This window comes from Ranitomeya variabilis, chromosome 1, assembly GCF_051348905.1.
Source record: "Ranitomeya variabilis isolate aRanVar5 chromosome 1, aRanVar5.hap1, whole genome shotgun sequence".
Taxonomy (NCBI): domain Eukaryota; kingdom Metazoa; phylum Chordata; class Amphibia; order Anura; family Dendrobatidae; genus Ranitomeya; species Ranitomeya variabilis.
In genome coordinates this window covers 1,106,537,415-1,106,552,821 of record NC_135232.1, presented here as the reverse complement: position 1 = coordinate 1,106,552,821, position 15,407 = coordinate 1,106,537,415, and the positions used below count along the sequence as shown (strand labels likewise).

At 47.6% G+C, this 15,407-nt stretch overlaps 1 protein-coding gene across 3 annotated transcripts in view; it reads left to right on the top strand.

Moving 5' to 3' along the window:
• SLC2A9 (solute carrier family 2 member 9) overlaps nt 1–15,407 on the top strand; it is a 466,623-nt gene that overhangs the window by 134,874 nt on the left and 316,342 nt on the right. For all 3 annotated transcript variants that reach the window (XM_077280149.1, XM_077280147.1, XM_077280148.1), the window contains exons 4-5: nt 5,034–5,194; nt 6,773–6,897. In XM_077280149.1, coding sequence (XP_077136264.1) covers nt 5,034–5,194; nt 6,773–6,897 — 286 coding nt within the window. The remainder of the gene's footprint in view (nt 1–5,033; nt 5,195–6,772; nt 6,898–15,407) is intronic.

Below are 15,407 nucleotides of genomic sequence, written 5' to 3'. Positions count from 1 at the left end.
CCTGAAAAAGACTTTTGTTTTTAGGTTGTAGCAGCAAGGACTGCAAGGAAATAATCCTTACACCTAATCAAAAGCTATCCCTCCTCCAGCAGCTATCTCTACTCTGTTTCTGGGGTGGAGTGTGCCGATCATCACGTTTCTTATATAAACCCGTCAACATGATGCAGCCGGTCAGTCACAGTAATGTCAGTAGCCAACATAGCTACGGAATTACCGTGATTGTCAGGCAATCCCTGAAAAAAGTAGCAAAACGTGAGACTCGGGGCCTTGAGCTTGTCTCTCGAGCACCAGGAATACTCGATTGAGTAACGCATGTGCCTGAGCACCCCGATAAAGCATCAAGCAGTGGCGAGCACGCTCACTCATTACTAGCCATAGTCATTGAGCTCTTCAGACTCATTTGCTTTTCAATTTAAACACTGATTTCTTATTAATGGAGGAATGGAATGGCCATGTAAATATATTGCTGGACTTGTCTCTGAAAGAGCTACATGCACGTACAAACTGTTTGAGGTGTGAACTCCTGGTGACAGATTGCCTTTAAAGGGGTATTCCCATCTCCAAGATCCTATCCCAATATGTAGAAGGTATAATAATAATAATATGAGCCAATACCTCCAATTAGAAAATGTCGTATAGTTTTTCTGATTCGCTATGTCACTTTCCTCATCTGCAGGGCATCGCAGGACCTTAGGTATCTGACAGAAAGCTAGTTGCTAGTGGTTGTAACCATAGATACCTATGGTCCTGCAATGCCTGCATATGAGGAAAAAGGGAAAGCAAATCAGAAAAACTATGGTATATTATGAGTAGTGTTGAGCGATACCGTCCGATTCTTGAAAGTATCGGTATCGGAAAGTATCGGCCGATACCGGCAAAGTATCGGATCCAATCCGATACCGATACCCGATACCAATACAAGTCAATGGGACTCAAGTATCGGACGGTATTCCTGATGGTTCCCAGGGTCTGAAGGAGAGGAAACTCTCCTTCAGGCCCTGGGAACCATATTAATGTGTAAAAGAAAGAATTAAAATAAAAAATATTGCTATACTCACCTCTCCGAGGGAACCGGCAGCGTTGTTTGCTTAAAATTCGCGCTTTTCTTTCCTTACGTGAAGTCCCGGCTTTGTGATTGGTTGCGTCGCAGTCACATGGGCGACGCAACCAATCACAGCAAGCCGTGACGTAATTTCAGGTCCTTAAGGATTTTAAAATTACGTCCCGGCTTTGTGATTGGTTGCGTCGCAGTCACATGGGCGACGCAACCAATCACAGCAAGCCGTGACGTAATTTCAGGCCCTTAAGGATTTTAAAATTACGTCCCGGCTTTGTGATTGGTTGCGTCGCAGTCACATGGGCGACGCAACCAATCACAGCAAGCCGTGACGTAATTTCAGGCCCTTAAGGATTTTAAAATTACGTCCCGGCTTTGTGATTGGTTGCGTCGCAGTCACATGGGCGACGCAACCAATCACAAGCCGTGACGTCACGGGAGGCTGGACACGCGCGAAATTTTAAAATGCGCGCTTGTCCAGCCTCCCGTGACGTCCCGGCTTGTGATTGGTTGCATCGCGGTCAACCAATCACAAGCCGGGAGGCTGGACACGCGCGCATTTTAAAATGCGCGCTTGTCCAGCCTCCCGTGACGTCCCGGCTTGTGATTGGTTGCGTCGCGGTCAACCAATCACAAGCCGGGAGGCTGGACACGCGCGCATTTTAAAATGCGCGCTTGTCCAGCCTCCCGGCTTGTGATTGGTTGACCGCGACGCAACCAATCACAAGCCGGGACGTCACGGGAGGCTGGACAAGCGCGCATTTTAAAATGCGCGCGTGTCCAGCCTCCCGGCTTGTGATTGGTTGACCGCGACGCAACCAATCACAAGCCGGGACGTCACGGGAGGCTGGACAAGCGCGCATTTTAAAGTGCGCGCGTATCCAGCCTCCCGGCTTGTGATTGGTTGACCGCGACGCAACCAATCACAAGCCGGGACATCACGGGAGGCTGGACAAGCGCGCATTTTAAAATGCGCGCGTGTCCAGCCTCCCGTGATGTCACGGCTTGTGATTGGTTGCGTCGCCCATGTGACTGCGACGCAACCAATCACAAAGCCGGGACGTAATTTTAAAATCCTTAAGGACCTGAAATTACGTCACGGCTTGCTGTGATTGGTTGCGTCGCCCATGTGACTGCGACGCAACCAATCACAAGCCGGGACTTCACGTAAAGGAAAGAAAAGCGCGAATTTTAAACAAAGAACGCTGCCGCTTCCCTCGGTAAGGTGCAGGCTGCGTCGGAGAGGTGAGTATAGCAATATTTTTTATTTTAATTCTCTCTTTTACACATTTTTACATTAATGTTGTTTCGATACCGATACCCGATACCACAAAAGTATCGGATCTCGGTATCGGAATTCCGATACCCGCAAGTATCGGCCGATACCCGATACTTGCGGTATCGGAATGCTCAACACTAATTATGAGTCACCAGCCAGGGCCGTGGGGTACTCGGTACCGGGTCCTGTGTTCACAGGGGGATGTCACGGTGGCGACCTGGTCCATGGCCCTGGGAGCCCATGTAAAAGGGAAAGGTCTTTAAAGGGAATAAAGTTCATGTTCGTGACGCCACCTGTGGTATTCGGTCAGTGTTGACCGACGCTGCTTTAAGGGGTCCTCTGGGGTGATGTTATGGCAGCTAGATGGTATAACTTCCCACAGGTGAAGTAGGTCCTAAGGGCTCCCGTGTGTGGATGGAAGATGGTGAATGGGGCAGTAAAGAACGAGGACACAGATTTGCAGTCTCTTTACCTGGTTTACTAAAGTCCATGGCAGCCATAGTCCAGGGCAGGCAGGGTCCGGCCGGTTTGGAAGCAAATCCAGATTCCCCCTTTTCCAGGTGGAGGTAAGAGCCTTCCTATAGCGCTGTGGTGTTATAGTTCCTTACTGCCTATGGCTTCACATAAGGTCCTCACAGATGTTCTCTCTCTGTCCACCGTATAGGATAGGACAATAACCCTTATGACTGGTGACTTGAGCCTGTTTATAGAGACTCTAGCATGCCCCGGGCTCTAAGGGTGTCACCGTGCCTCCTGGGTATTAAGGCGGACAGGTAACTTGCAGTTCAGCTGTCCTGCTGGTTTCTGCTGTAAGTCGTAGAGATCCTTACAACCTTGGTGTTCCAGCTACTGGATAACTGGGCTTCAGAGGGAGTCAGCCTGCTCTTGGCTGGTCTCCCCTGATATCACTCTCCTGTGCTTTGCTCTCCTTCATGCTCACTGAACAATGTTTGGCTTTCTGTATGTCTGTTTGCAGGAGCTGTGGAACTTCAGACCACACGGCCCATTCAGACGTTCTGACCCTCTAGGTCCATCTGCTGTCTTCTGTCTCTCTGACAATCTAATCTCTCTTTCCCTCCAAACCACAATGTATATAGAGGAGTCACCTAGTAAATAGGATCAAAAGCTCCCCCTTCTGGCCTGGAGTGTGAACATGTTGTGTGCATTGTGATTACCTGGTGAGAGTTATCTTTCATCGCCTCCAAACGTAACATCACTCTCCCCATGAGGAAAGCAATGCTACTGTGACGACCAGGACCCTGGGGCGCCACAATTACATTTGTAATTGAAGTTATTGGCCAATATTATTATTATTATCACACCTACTACATATTAGGACAGGATCCGGGAGATGGGAATACCCCTTTAACAGCAGGGAATATGGTCAGGCAGTTTTGGGTTGAATGGCAGATATCAGCGGTTTCTCTGTTTTCTTTTCTTACAGGGTTGCTATCAGTTTCTATGATACAGCCTGTGCAATCATCACAAAGAGTACGTACGTCATCTGCTTGCTGGAGACAAATATCTACAAAGTTGTCTTTCCATAACATTTTTATTCTTTTTGTGTAACCTTGACCTTTTTATCTTTTATTTCTTGTATGTAACCATGGCATTTTCAGTGTAGTATTATCGGAGTAAGATAAATGAGCCTGTTGTTGTATTTGTGCTGATATTTAGAAGATTTTCTTTCTTGCTGTTTGATGTGGCTGAAAACAACCTCAGCTAGAAATGCTAAATAAAAAAAAATTCTTGGAATAAATGTTACCTGAATGATGAGGGGTCTGAGAAACGGGGTCTGTCAGTATCTCAACGTGATGGATTAGTAACATTAGACTGCAAATATCCCGTATAAGGGCAGACTACACAAATGGAACAAATACTAATAATAGAGATAAAAATCTGAAAACTTCACTTACTCATCGTGCAGGAGCTTTGGAGGCCTTTACTGGCATTTTGTGAGTTGGAACAGCCTAAATCAGTAATAACAGTTGAAGTCAAATATGTGGAGATTAAATGTGGAGGGCCCTGCATTGGTCAACATTTCCCCAAAAGTAGAAACCATTAACTCTTTTCTGTTATACCTCTATAGCTGGTGACTAAAGGCATCCAGATTTTTTCCATTGAACACGTTCCTGCACTTTTCGACAACTTGATCTCATTTCAGATATGATACATAGTCTAAAAGTACCACTCCGGCAGGTTTATTTTCCCACATTGGAGTGGTGCTTCTAATGAAAGGTCCCTGCTCACGGTCTTATACTCACCGTCGTTACCTATTTTGTCTTCAGCTCCGGCCCCGCTACAACATCTTGTGACCACAATTTCTAACTAACCAGAAATCAAAATTTACATCATCATAAGCTTTCAATCAATGCAAGTCTATGAGACTCAAAGCGAGGAACTCATAGGCTTATATTGAGTTATGACCTCCAGCTAGCTCGAAACAGTGGAGCAATCCGGCAAGTCACAAACTGCTGGTGACCGACGAGAGGGGCGGTGATAAAAGGTGACGACGCTGTAAGGAGAGTATAATACTAGGGTCAGGGACCTTAAATTAGGCGCACTACTCAATCCGTAAAAAAATATCCTAGGAAGGTGCTTTAAAAATATTAAAACAAAGTAAATGTACGAGATGGGAATACCTCTTTTAAGCCTTTTTGATATATTATAATATTTATAATATCTTTTTATTTACAGTACATAAGGCAACTATACAATGAGAGTTGGTCCTCGCGATATAATTATGTCGTAAGCGGGAACACGATATCCATAATGTGGTCTGTTACTGTATCGATCTTTGCTATTGGAGGTCTTGTAGGGGCTCTCATTGTGATACCAATGGTGAATACCTTAGGAAGGTAAGTGACTTTTTGTTCAACATACACTCTCACATAGATTCTGCTATAGAGAAGTTATATTATACAATATAACTATAGAAAAAGTCTTGGACCGCTCATCCAAATATTATACAGTTCTGGCAAAAATTAAGAGACCACCACATCAAAGCCCTGTCATGGGCAGCCCAATCTCCAGACCTGAACCCCATTGAAAACCTCTGGAATGTAATCAAGAGGAAGATGGATAGTCACAAGACATCAAAGAAGAACTGCTTACATTTTTGCGCCAGAAGCAGTGTGAAAGACTGGTGGAAAGCATGCCAAGATGCGTGAAAGCTGTGATTAAAAATCATGGTTATTCCACAAAATATTGATTTCTGAACTCTTCCTGAGTTAAAACATTAGTATTGTTGTTTCTAAATGATTATGAACTTGCTTTCTTTGCATTATTTGAGGTCTGAAAGCACTGTTTTCTTTTTACTTTGACCATTTCTCCTTTTCAGAAAAAAAATACAAAATTTATTGCTTGGAAATTCGGAGACATGTTGTCAGAAGTTTATAGAATAAAATAACAATTTACATTTTACTCAAAAATATACCTATAAAGAGAAAAATCAGGCAAACTGAATATTTTGCAGCGGTCTCTTAATTTTTGCCAGAGCTGTATATCTACTGCTGCGTCCAGCGCGTTTTAAATAATTGGTGGTCGGTTCTCAGCCTCCTCACCTCGGCCATTTGTCTGAGCACTGAACACCTTGTACTTCTGTGTCTTGCTCATTGGTGGTCGGTTCTCAGCCTCCTCACCTCGGCTTTGGCGCTGAGCCCTGAACACATTGCACTTCTGGGTCTCCAGGGAGGTCTCAGTTCTAGAATATGACAGCTCTGAAGGATAATAGCTTCCTGGTCACTTCACATTTGATTCTCTCACATCTTCGACAGTGAATGTGCGTTTTTTTCCTCACACATTTTTTGCTACCCTGTTGACTATTTGCAACAAAACTTTTGACGGTCCTGTGAGCCAAATTTTGGGTGATTTATTAATTTCTAATTAGAAATAAAGTAGAGATTCATAAACATGTTATTAGATATAATGTTAAAGAAATTTTCATGATAATAATTGTTATCCATATGGCACCAGCATTTATTCCTTTGCACTTAACAATGCTGTAAGTACGGTACATATACAAACAAATTCAGACTAAAACATAATTCAACGATTCAGACAGGAAGAAAGAGGCCAAATTAAGGACACACATAGGGATGAGTTTTTCCCTCACACAGACAAAAGAGGATCCTATTCCAATTTGTTTCTTTAGTAAATTCCCCGAAACAACACAGCAGTAATGAGCAGTGTAACTGTGCATCCAGCTTTCAGGTTAGACAACACACTTAATATAAGATGCAACACGGTCTGTGTGTGTCTTGCTTTGTCCCTCTCTCAAGCAACTTCCTCCTTCTTCTTTCTCTCTACTTTATGCATTTTTTTATAATTGGATCTACTGTATTCTAAAGTTTCTAGTCTTACCCTGCAGTACTGAATTATGAAAAAAAAGTTTCCTTACTTATTAACAATATTACTTTTGTTCTTTTGTGTTGCAGAAAAAAAACATTGCTCATCAACAACCTATTTGCACTTGTAGCAGCATTATTGATATCGTTAGCGAATATAGCACGGGTTCCAGAAATGGTGATTATTGGTCGCTTTATGATTGGAGTTGATGGAGGTACAGTATAAAACGTGTCATCTGTCTATATTGTATAGTGATTAGTGAGTGATCAGACACTGTAACACACACATGTTTTTCCTGCTTTTTAAGAAAGTTTGAGTTGAAGGTTGCACATAAATAATTGTGCTTAATTTAGAGTGGCATTTTCGGTATGACCACTGTAATTTGTAGAATTGAAGCTTAGCCACATTGCTACTGCATACCGTCAGGTCATACGGCTAAACAACTAACTTAGGCTGGTTTCACACTAGCGTTCAGCAGGGCTGCGGATGGCGGCCTTCTTCCTCTGTTAAGCCCCACCCACTGCCACGCCTCTTCCTTCAGCTCCGCCTATATCTGCATGCATCCTGTGTACCTTATGTTTAACATTGGGCATGCAGGCCCTGTGGATGTTTGCGGATGCCTCTGCATGCGTTGTTTTGGCTCTGCGCCGACCGCAACAAAATGCAACATGTTGTGTTAGACGCAGGTCAGTGCAGCGTCAAAACGATGCATACGGAGGCATCCGCATACATCCGCATGGCCTACGTGCCCAATGTTAAAGATAGGGTATGCAGGATGCATGCAGATGTAGGCGGAGCTGAAGGAAGAGGCGAGGCAGTGGGTGGGGCTTAACAGAGGAAGAAGGCCGCCATCCGCAGCCCTGCCAAACGCAAGTCTGAAACCAGCCTTATTCATGCCCCCTTATAATTTCATATAATATTTTTTGCACTTAATTGTACTTATAGACATTAGAACGATCCCACAGGTTTTTGTGATTCTTCCTGTTACTCACCTGGTACCTGGTACCTGGAGCAAGTCTCCACTGGTGGCTGTGGGTCCTGTAGACAACCGCTTCTGTAATCCAGACAACCGCTTCTCCACTGCTACCGTGATATTTTCTGTCTCACGGCCTGATCCTGCCTCCTCCCATTTCCACACAGCAGTATCAGGTGGACGAGGCACCCACCATATATAATATAGATTACATCACACCCAGGGGCCTATTTATTTCACAAAAATGCTTGTATTTGGTGGTAAAAATCATTCCGGAATTGGATTACAATTACAATCAAAATGTTTTGCTTTTTCAGTCCCTTTGTCTCCCTGTAAATTCAACTTTTATGCAATCTGTGGTCATAAATCAACGGAGAGGAGCTCAGAAAAAGACAAAGTTTCAAACTTCTCATCAAACCTTGATTGACAGATTCTCAGTTAGCTCTTTCAGAAGCTCAAATCAGAGACTATTAAAGTCAAACGGTGCAATTTTTTTGGTGAAACCCAAATACATGAATTTCTAGCACTACTCAAGCAATTTTTTTATTGCAGTGCCGGAGTGATGCTATTAATCTAAGTTCCCTGACCTCAGTCTTATATTTACCAGCCGCTGTCTTCTGCTCTTCTGGGAACCGCTCCGGTCCCGCACGATCGTCTTTTACCGCAACGTTTGACTGACCAGAAGTCAAAGGTTGGTAATGGTCACAAGCTCTCAGTGTAAGTCGATGAGACCCTAGTTCTGGCAATCATAGACTTACATTGAGTTGACACCGAGCAAACACTGGACTGATCCAGCAGGTCACAAACTTCTGGAGTGTGACTCAAGCGGCGCCGATAACAGATGAAGACAGCGGCTGGTAAGCATGAGGCTAGGTGAGGGAACGTAGATTAGAAGCACCACTCCAGAGCTGCATTAAAAAGTATGCTAGAGTGGTGCTTTAAATAAAAATAAATAAATAAATTGCCTCCAAAGGAGAAAAACCCACTTTCTTGCCTAGCTGACTCCTAATTATTGCCCCTGACTACGTCACTAACTTATCCTTTGGATTGTAGGCCTGATATCTGCTACTGTATCAGGCAGTTACTAACTATTCTTCCATGTCCTCCTCTGGAGAGTGACATTCTAATTTATCTCCTTGTTGTGATGACCCTTGACACTTTTCCTGACCACACTACTTCTCCAACAGAGTACTGTCACCAGTTCATGACTACTAGGGGCTGTGACCTGGGAATTTTTCTGCAGCAAAAACCACAATTTAATAATGACCTAAAGGACCAACACTATTATGGGCCCTTCCAAAATAAATTCCAAAATCCTATAAACACGTAGGGACTAGAGTTGAGAGAATATGTTCGGAATCGGTCGCTGGATCTGAATTTGCCATATTCATGCCATATTGGTACCCTATTTGTGTCGAATTTATGTTTGACGATTGATTCCGAATATATTCAGGCATTTCTATTCCATTGACTCCAATAACGCTTGGCTGCGTTCGCCGAAGACTGCAAATACAATATTCGCCGCCTATCGTAATCGGAACAAAATTTTTAAAAATTCGCTCAACTCTAGTAGGGACATGAGCCGTAGGTAGAAACCAAAATTCTTTATTAGATCAACAAAACATATAAAAGTAGTATAGTGTAGGGTGTTCCTTAGGCTACCACACAGGTCAGGACTAATTGTACACTGGGCTTTTCAGCTCTTGTTCTATTCTCCTTAGGAATGAGCCTAATCTTCATGCATGTTTGCCTCATTTTAGAACAAGGCTCTTAATGAATTGATGATTTATTTATGCAACTGTGTTTCATTGCTTGACACAATGGCTGCCCACTTGTATCTCATACACTATCTTTTCAGCAGATATCTGCTTCAGGGATATGCTTATTTTCCTAGAGATTTCTCTGTGGTGAAATCTTGTCCCACCGCATCTACATACGGGACCTCTAAATGATTGATATATATTTATTGGTATACAGTGGGGAAAAAAAGTATTTAGTCAGGCACCAATTATGCAAGTTCTCCCACTTAATAAGATGAGAGGCCTGTAATTGACATCATAGGTAGACCACAACTATGAGAGTCAAAATGAGAAAACAAATCCAGAAAATTACATTGACTGATCTGGCAAGATTTATTTTGCAAATTATGGTGGAAAATAAGTATTTGGTCAATAACAAAAGCTCATCTCAATATTTTGTTATAATATTTTGTTGGCAATTACAGAGTTCAGACCTTTTCTGTAAGTCTTCAAAAGGTTTGCACACACAGTTGGTGGTATGTTGGCCCATTCCTCCATGCAGATCTCCTCTAGAGCAGTGATGTTTTGGACCTGTCGCTGGGCAACACAAACTTTCAACTCCCTCCAAAGATTTTCTATGGGGTGAGATCTGGAGACTGGCTACGCCACTCCAGGACCTTCATATGCTTCTTACGAAATCTCTCCTTTGTTGCCCTGGCGGTGTGCTTGTGATCATTATCATTTTGAAAGACCCATCCACATTTCATCTTCAATGCCCTTGCTGATGGAAGGAGGTTTACACTGAAAATCTCACGATACATGGCCCCATTCATTCTTTCATGTACACAGATCAGTCGTCCTGGTCCCTTTGCAGAGAAACAGCCCCAAAGCATAATGTTGCCACCTCCATGCTTCACAGTAGGTATGGTGTTCTTTGGATGTAACTCAGCATTCTGTCTCCTCCAAACACGACAAATTTTGTTTCTACCAAACAGTTCTACATTGGTTTCATCAGATCATATGACATTCTCCCAATGCTCTTCTGGATAATCCAAATATTCTCTAGCAAACTTCAGACGGGCACAGACATGTACTGGCTTAAGCAGGGTGACATGTCTGTCACTGCAGGATCTGAGTCCCTGGCGGCATAGTGTGCTACTGATGGTAGCTTTTGTTACATTGGTCCCAGCTCTATGCAGGTCATTCACTAGGTCCCCCCGTGTGGTTATGGGATTTCTGCTTACCGTTTTTGTGGTCATTTTTACCCCACGAGGTGAGATCTTGCATGGAGCTCCAGATCAAGGAAGATTATCAGTGGTCTTGCATGTCTTCCATTTTCTTATTATTGCTATCACAGTTGATTTTATCATACCAAGCTGCTTGCCTATTGCAGATTCTGTCTTCCCAGCCTGGTGCAGGGCTACAATTTTGTTTCTGGTGTCCTTCTACAGCTCTTTGGTCTTCGCCATAGTGGAGTTTGGAGTGTGACTGTTTGAGGTTGTGGACAGGTGTCTTTTATACTGATAACAAGTTCAAACAGGTGCCATTACTACAGGTAATGAGTGGAGGACAGGGGAGCATCTTAAAGAAGAAGTTACAGGTTTGTGAGAGCCAGAAATCTTGCATGCTTTCAGGTTACCAAATACTTATTTTCCACCATAATTTGCTAAATTAATTTTGCCAAATCAGACAAGGTGATTTTCTGGATTTGTTTTCTCATTTTGACTCTCATAGTTGTGGTCTACCTATGGTGCCAATTACAGGCCTCTCTCATCTTTTTAAGTGGGAGAACTTGCACAATCGGTGGCTGACTAAATACTTTTTTCCCCACTGTATGTGCATCCAGTTACGGTGATTGTCAACATCACCATTTGGCAATTGTTTAAGGGACTTAACTGTATTATCTATTGAACTATTGGTTATTTCCTTATCGCTCATATACAACCTTTGCAAATGGACATTTGTCTTGAAGATATTTAGGTCATTTAAATAATTTTCCTGCCATATTCTTCTATGTATCTCTTATGGTAGGGATCTTTCCCACCACACACATATTTGGTGATTAATATATTTATGGTGCTTGAACCTCCTAGGTTCAAGCAACATATTGTAATCCGATTTCTTATATTTTCTTATTATGGTGCTTGAACCTCCTAGGTTCAAGCAACATATTGTAATCCGATTTCTTATATTTTATTATTATTATTCTTCTCCGCGTTTTCCGCAATTAATGCGGCCCGAACCGCTCGGCGCAGAGACCCCGTTCAGGCGGCATTTCGAAGGCCTCGGTGGGGACAGGTGTGCTATGACTTTTATAGTCGATCCGATATGTAGATTTTATTTAAATCGCATTTTAAAAAAAAAATTTCCCATAGGAAATAATGGCGAACTTTCCATTACCCCCAACTTGACCTTCCAAAGATGGCAGCTATGCAAATGTACGGTGTCCATTTTAGGACATGATCATTTATCAAAGTCAAACATCAGAATAAAGTGACTATGACACCCTCTCGTCCCGTGTGTGAAAAGTAAGTGCCCCCCGGCCCCGTGTGTGAAAAGTAAGTGCCCCCCCGGCCCCGTGTGCAAAAGTAATGGCGCCCCCGGCCCCGTGTGCAAAAGTAAGCGCGCCCTTGGCCCCGTGTGCAAAAGTAAGCGCGCCCCCGGCCCCGTGTGCAAAAGTAAGCGCGCCCTCGGCCCCGTGTGCAAAAGTAATGGCGCCCCCGGCCCCGTGTGCAAAAGTAAGCGCGCCCTCGGCCCCGTGTGCAAAAGTAATGGCGCCCCCGGCCCCGTGTGCAAAAGTAATGGCGCCCCCGGCCCCGTGTGCAAAAGTAATGGCGCCCCCGGCCCCGTGTGCAAAAGTAATGGCGCCCCCGGCCCGTGTGCAAAAGTAATGGCGCCCCCGGCCCCGTGTGCAAAAGTAATGGCGCCCCCGGCCCCGTGTGCAAAAGTAATGGCGCCCCCGGCCCCGTGTGCAAAAGTAATGGCGCCCCCGGCCCCGTGTGCAAAAGTAATGGCGCCCCCGGCCCCGTGTGCAAAAGTAATGGCGCCCCCGGCCCCGTGTGCAAAAGTAATGGCGCCCCCGGCCCCGTGTGCAAAAGTAATGGCGCCCCCGGCCCCGTGTGCAAAAGTAATGGCGCCCCCGGCCCCGTGTGCAAAAGTAATGGCGCCCCCGGCCCCGTGTGCAAAAGTAATGGCGCCCCCGGCCCCGAGTGCAAAAGTAATGGCGCCCCCGTGTGCAAAAGTAATGACGCCCCCGGCCCCGTGTGCAAAAGTAATGGCGCCCCCGGCCCCGTGTGCAAAAGTAATGGCGCCCCCGGCCCCGTGTGCAAAAGTAATGGCGCCCCCGGCCCCGTGTGCAAAAGTAATGGCGCCCCCGGCCCCGTGTGCAAAAGTAATGGCGCCCCCGGTCCCGTGTGCAAAAGTAATGGCGCCCCCGGTCCCGTGTGCAAAAGTAATGGCGCCCCCGGTCCCGTGTGCAAAAGTAATGGCGCCCCCGGCCCCGTGTGCAAAAGTAATGGCGCCCCCGGCCCCGTGTGCAAAAGTAATGGCGCCCCCGGCCCCGTGTGCAAAAGTAATGACGCCCCCGGCCCCGTGTGCAAAAGTAATGGCGCCCCCGGCCCCGTGTGCAAAAGTAATGGCGCCCCCGGCCCCGTGTGCAAAAGTAATGGCGCCCCCGGCCCCGTGTGCAAAAGTAATGGCGCCCCCGGCCCCGTGTGCAAAAGTAATGGCGCCCCCGGCCCCGTGTGCAAAAGTAAGCGCGCCCCCGGCCCCGTGTGCAAAAGTAATGGCGCCCCCGGCCCCGTGTGCAAAAGTAATGGCGCCCCCGGCCCCGTGTGCAAAAGTAATGGCGCCCCCGGCCCCGTGTGCAAAAGTAATGGCGCCCCCGGCCCGTGTGCAAAAGTAATGGCGCCCCCGGCCCCGTGTGCAAAAGTAATGGCGCCCCCGGCCCCGTGTGCAAAAGTAATGGCGCCCCCGGCCCCGTGTGCAAAAGTAATGGCGCCCCCGGCCCCGTGTGCAAAAGTAATGGCGCCCCCGGCCCCGTGTGCAAAAGTAATGGCGCCCCCGTGTGCAAAAGTAATGGCGCCCCCGGCCCCGTGTGCAAAAGTAATGGCGCCCCCGGCCCCGTGTGCAAAAGTAATGGCGCCCCCGGCCCCGTGTGCAAAAGTAATGGCGCCCCCGGCCCCGTGTGCAAAAGTAATGGCGCCCCCGGCCCCGTGTGCAAAAGTAATGGCGCCCCCGGCCCCGTGTGCAAAAGTAATGGCGCCCCCGGCCCCGTGTGCAAAAGTAATGGCGCCCCCGGCCCCGTGTGCAAAAGTAATGGCGCCCCCGGCCCCGTGTGCAAAAGTAATGGCGCCCCCGTCCCCGTGTGCAAAAGTAATGGCGCCCCCGTCCCCGTGTGCAAAAGTAAGCGCGCCCCCGGCCCCGTGTGCAAAAGTAATTGGGCCCCCGGCCCCGTGTGCAAAAGTAATGGCGCCTCCGGCCCCGTGTGCAAAAGTAATGGCGCCCCCGGCCCCGTGTGCAAAAGTAATGGCGCCCCCGGCCCCGTGTGCAAAAGTAATGGCGCCCCCGGCCCCGTGTGCAAAAGTAATGGCGCCCCCGGCCCCGTGTGCAAAAGTAATGGCGCCCCCGGTCTCGTGTGCAAAAGTAATGGCGCCCCCGGTCCCGTGTGCAAAAGTAATGGCGCCCCCGGCCCCGTGTGCAAAAGTAATGGCGCCCCCGGCCCCGTGTGCAAAAGTAATGGCGCCCCCGGCCCCGTGTGCAAAAGTAATGACGCCCCCGGCCCCGTGTCCAAAATAATGGCGCCCCCGGCCCCGAGTGCAAAAGTAATGGCGCCCCCGGCCCCGTGTGCAAAAGTAATGGCGCCCCCGGCCCCGTGTGCAAAAGTAATGGCGCCCCCGGCCCCGTGTGCAAAAGTAATGGCGCCCCCGGCCCCGTGTGCAAAAGTAATGGCGCCCCCGGCCCCGTGTGCAAAAGTAATGACCCCCCCGGCCCCGTGTGCAAAAGTAATGGTGCCCCCGGCCCCGTGTGCAAAAGTAATGGCGCCCCCGGCCCCGTGTGCAAAAGTAATGGCGCCCCCGGCCCCGTGTGCAAAAGTAATGGCGCCCCCGGCCCCGTGTGCAAAAGTAATGGCGCCCCCGGCCCCGTGTGCAAAAGTAATGGCGCCCCCCGGCCCCGTGTGCAAAAGTAATGGCGCCCCCCGGCCCCGTGTGCAAAAGTAATGGCGCCCCCCGGCCCCGTGTGCAAAAGTAATGGCGCCCCCCGGCCCCGTGTGCAAAAGTAATGGCGCCCCCCGGCCCCGTGTGCAAAAGTAATGGCGCCCCCCGGCCCCGTGTGCAAAAGTAAGCGCGCCCTTGGCCCCATGTGCAAAAGTGCGCTCCCCCGGCCCCGTGTGCAAAAGTAAGCACGCCCCCGGCCCCGTGTGCAAAAGTAATGGCGCCCTTGGCCCCGTGTGCAAAAGTAAGCGCGCCCCCGGCCCCGTGTGCAAAAGTAAGCGCGCCCCCGGCCCCGTGTGCAAAAGTAAGTGCGCCCCGGTCCCGGGTGTGCAAAAGTAAGTGCTCCCCTGGTGTGTGAAGTGCTGCTGTAAAGCTGGCAGCGCTGTTCAAGCACCATGTATTTCCTTCAGGAAATGCCCATCTAGTTATTATTATTATTATTATTATTCTTCTCCGCGTTTTCCGCAATTAATGCGGCCCGAACCGCTCGGCGCAGAGACCCCGTTCAGATGGCGTTTCGAAGGCCTCGGTGGGGACAGGTGTGCTATGACTTTTATAGTCGATCCGATATGTAGATTTTATTTAAATCGCATTTTAAAAATTTTTTTTCCCATAGGAAATAATGGCGAACTTTCCATTACCCCCAACTTGACCTTCCAAAGATGGCAGCTATGCAAATGTACGGTGTCCATTTTAGGACATGATCATTTATCACAGTCAAACATCAGAATAAAGTGACTATGACACCCTCTCGTCCCGTGTGTGAAAAGTAAGTGCCCCCCCGGCCCCGTGTGTGAAA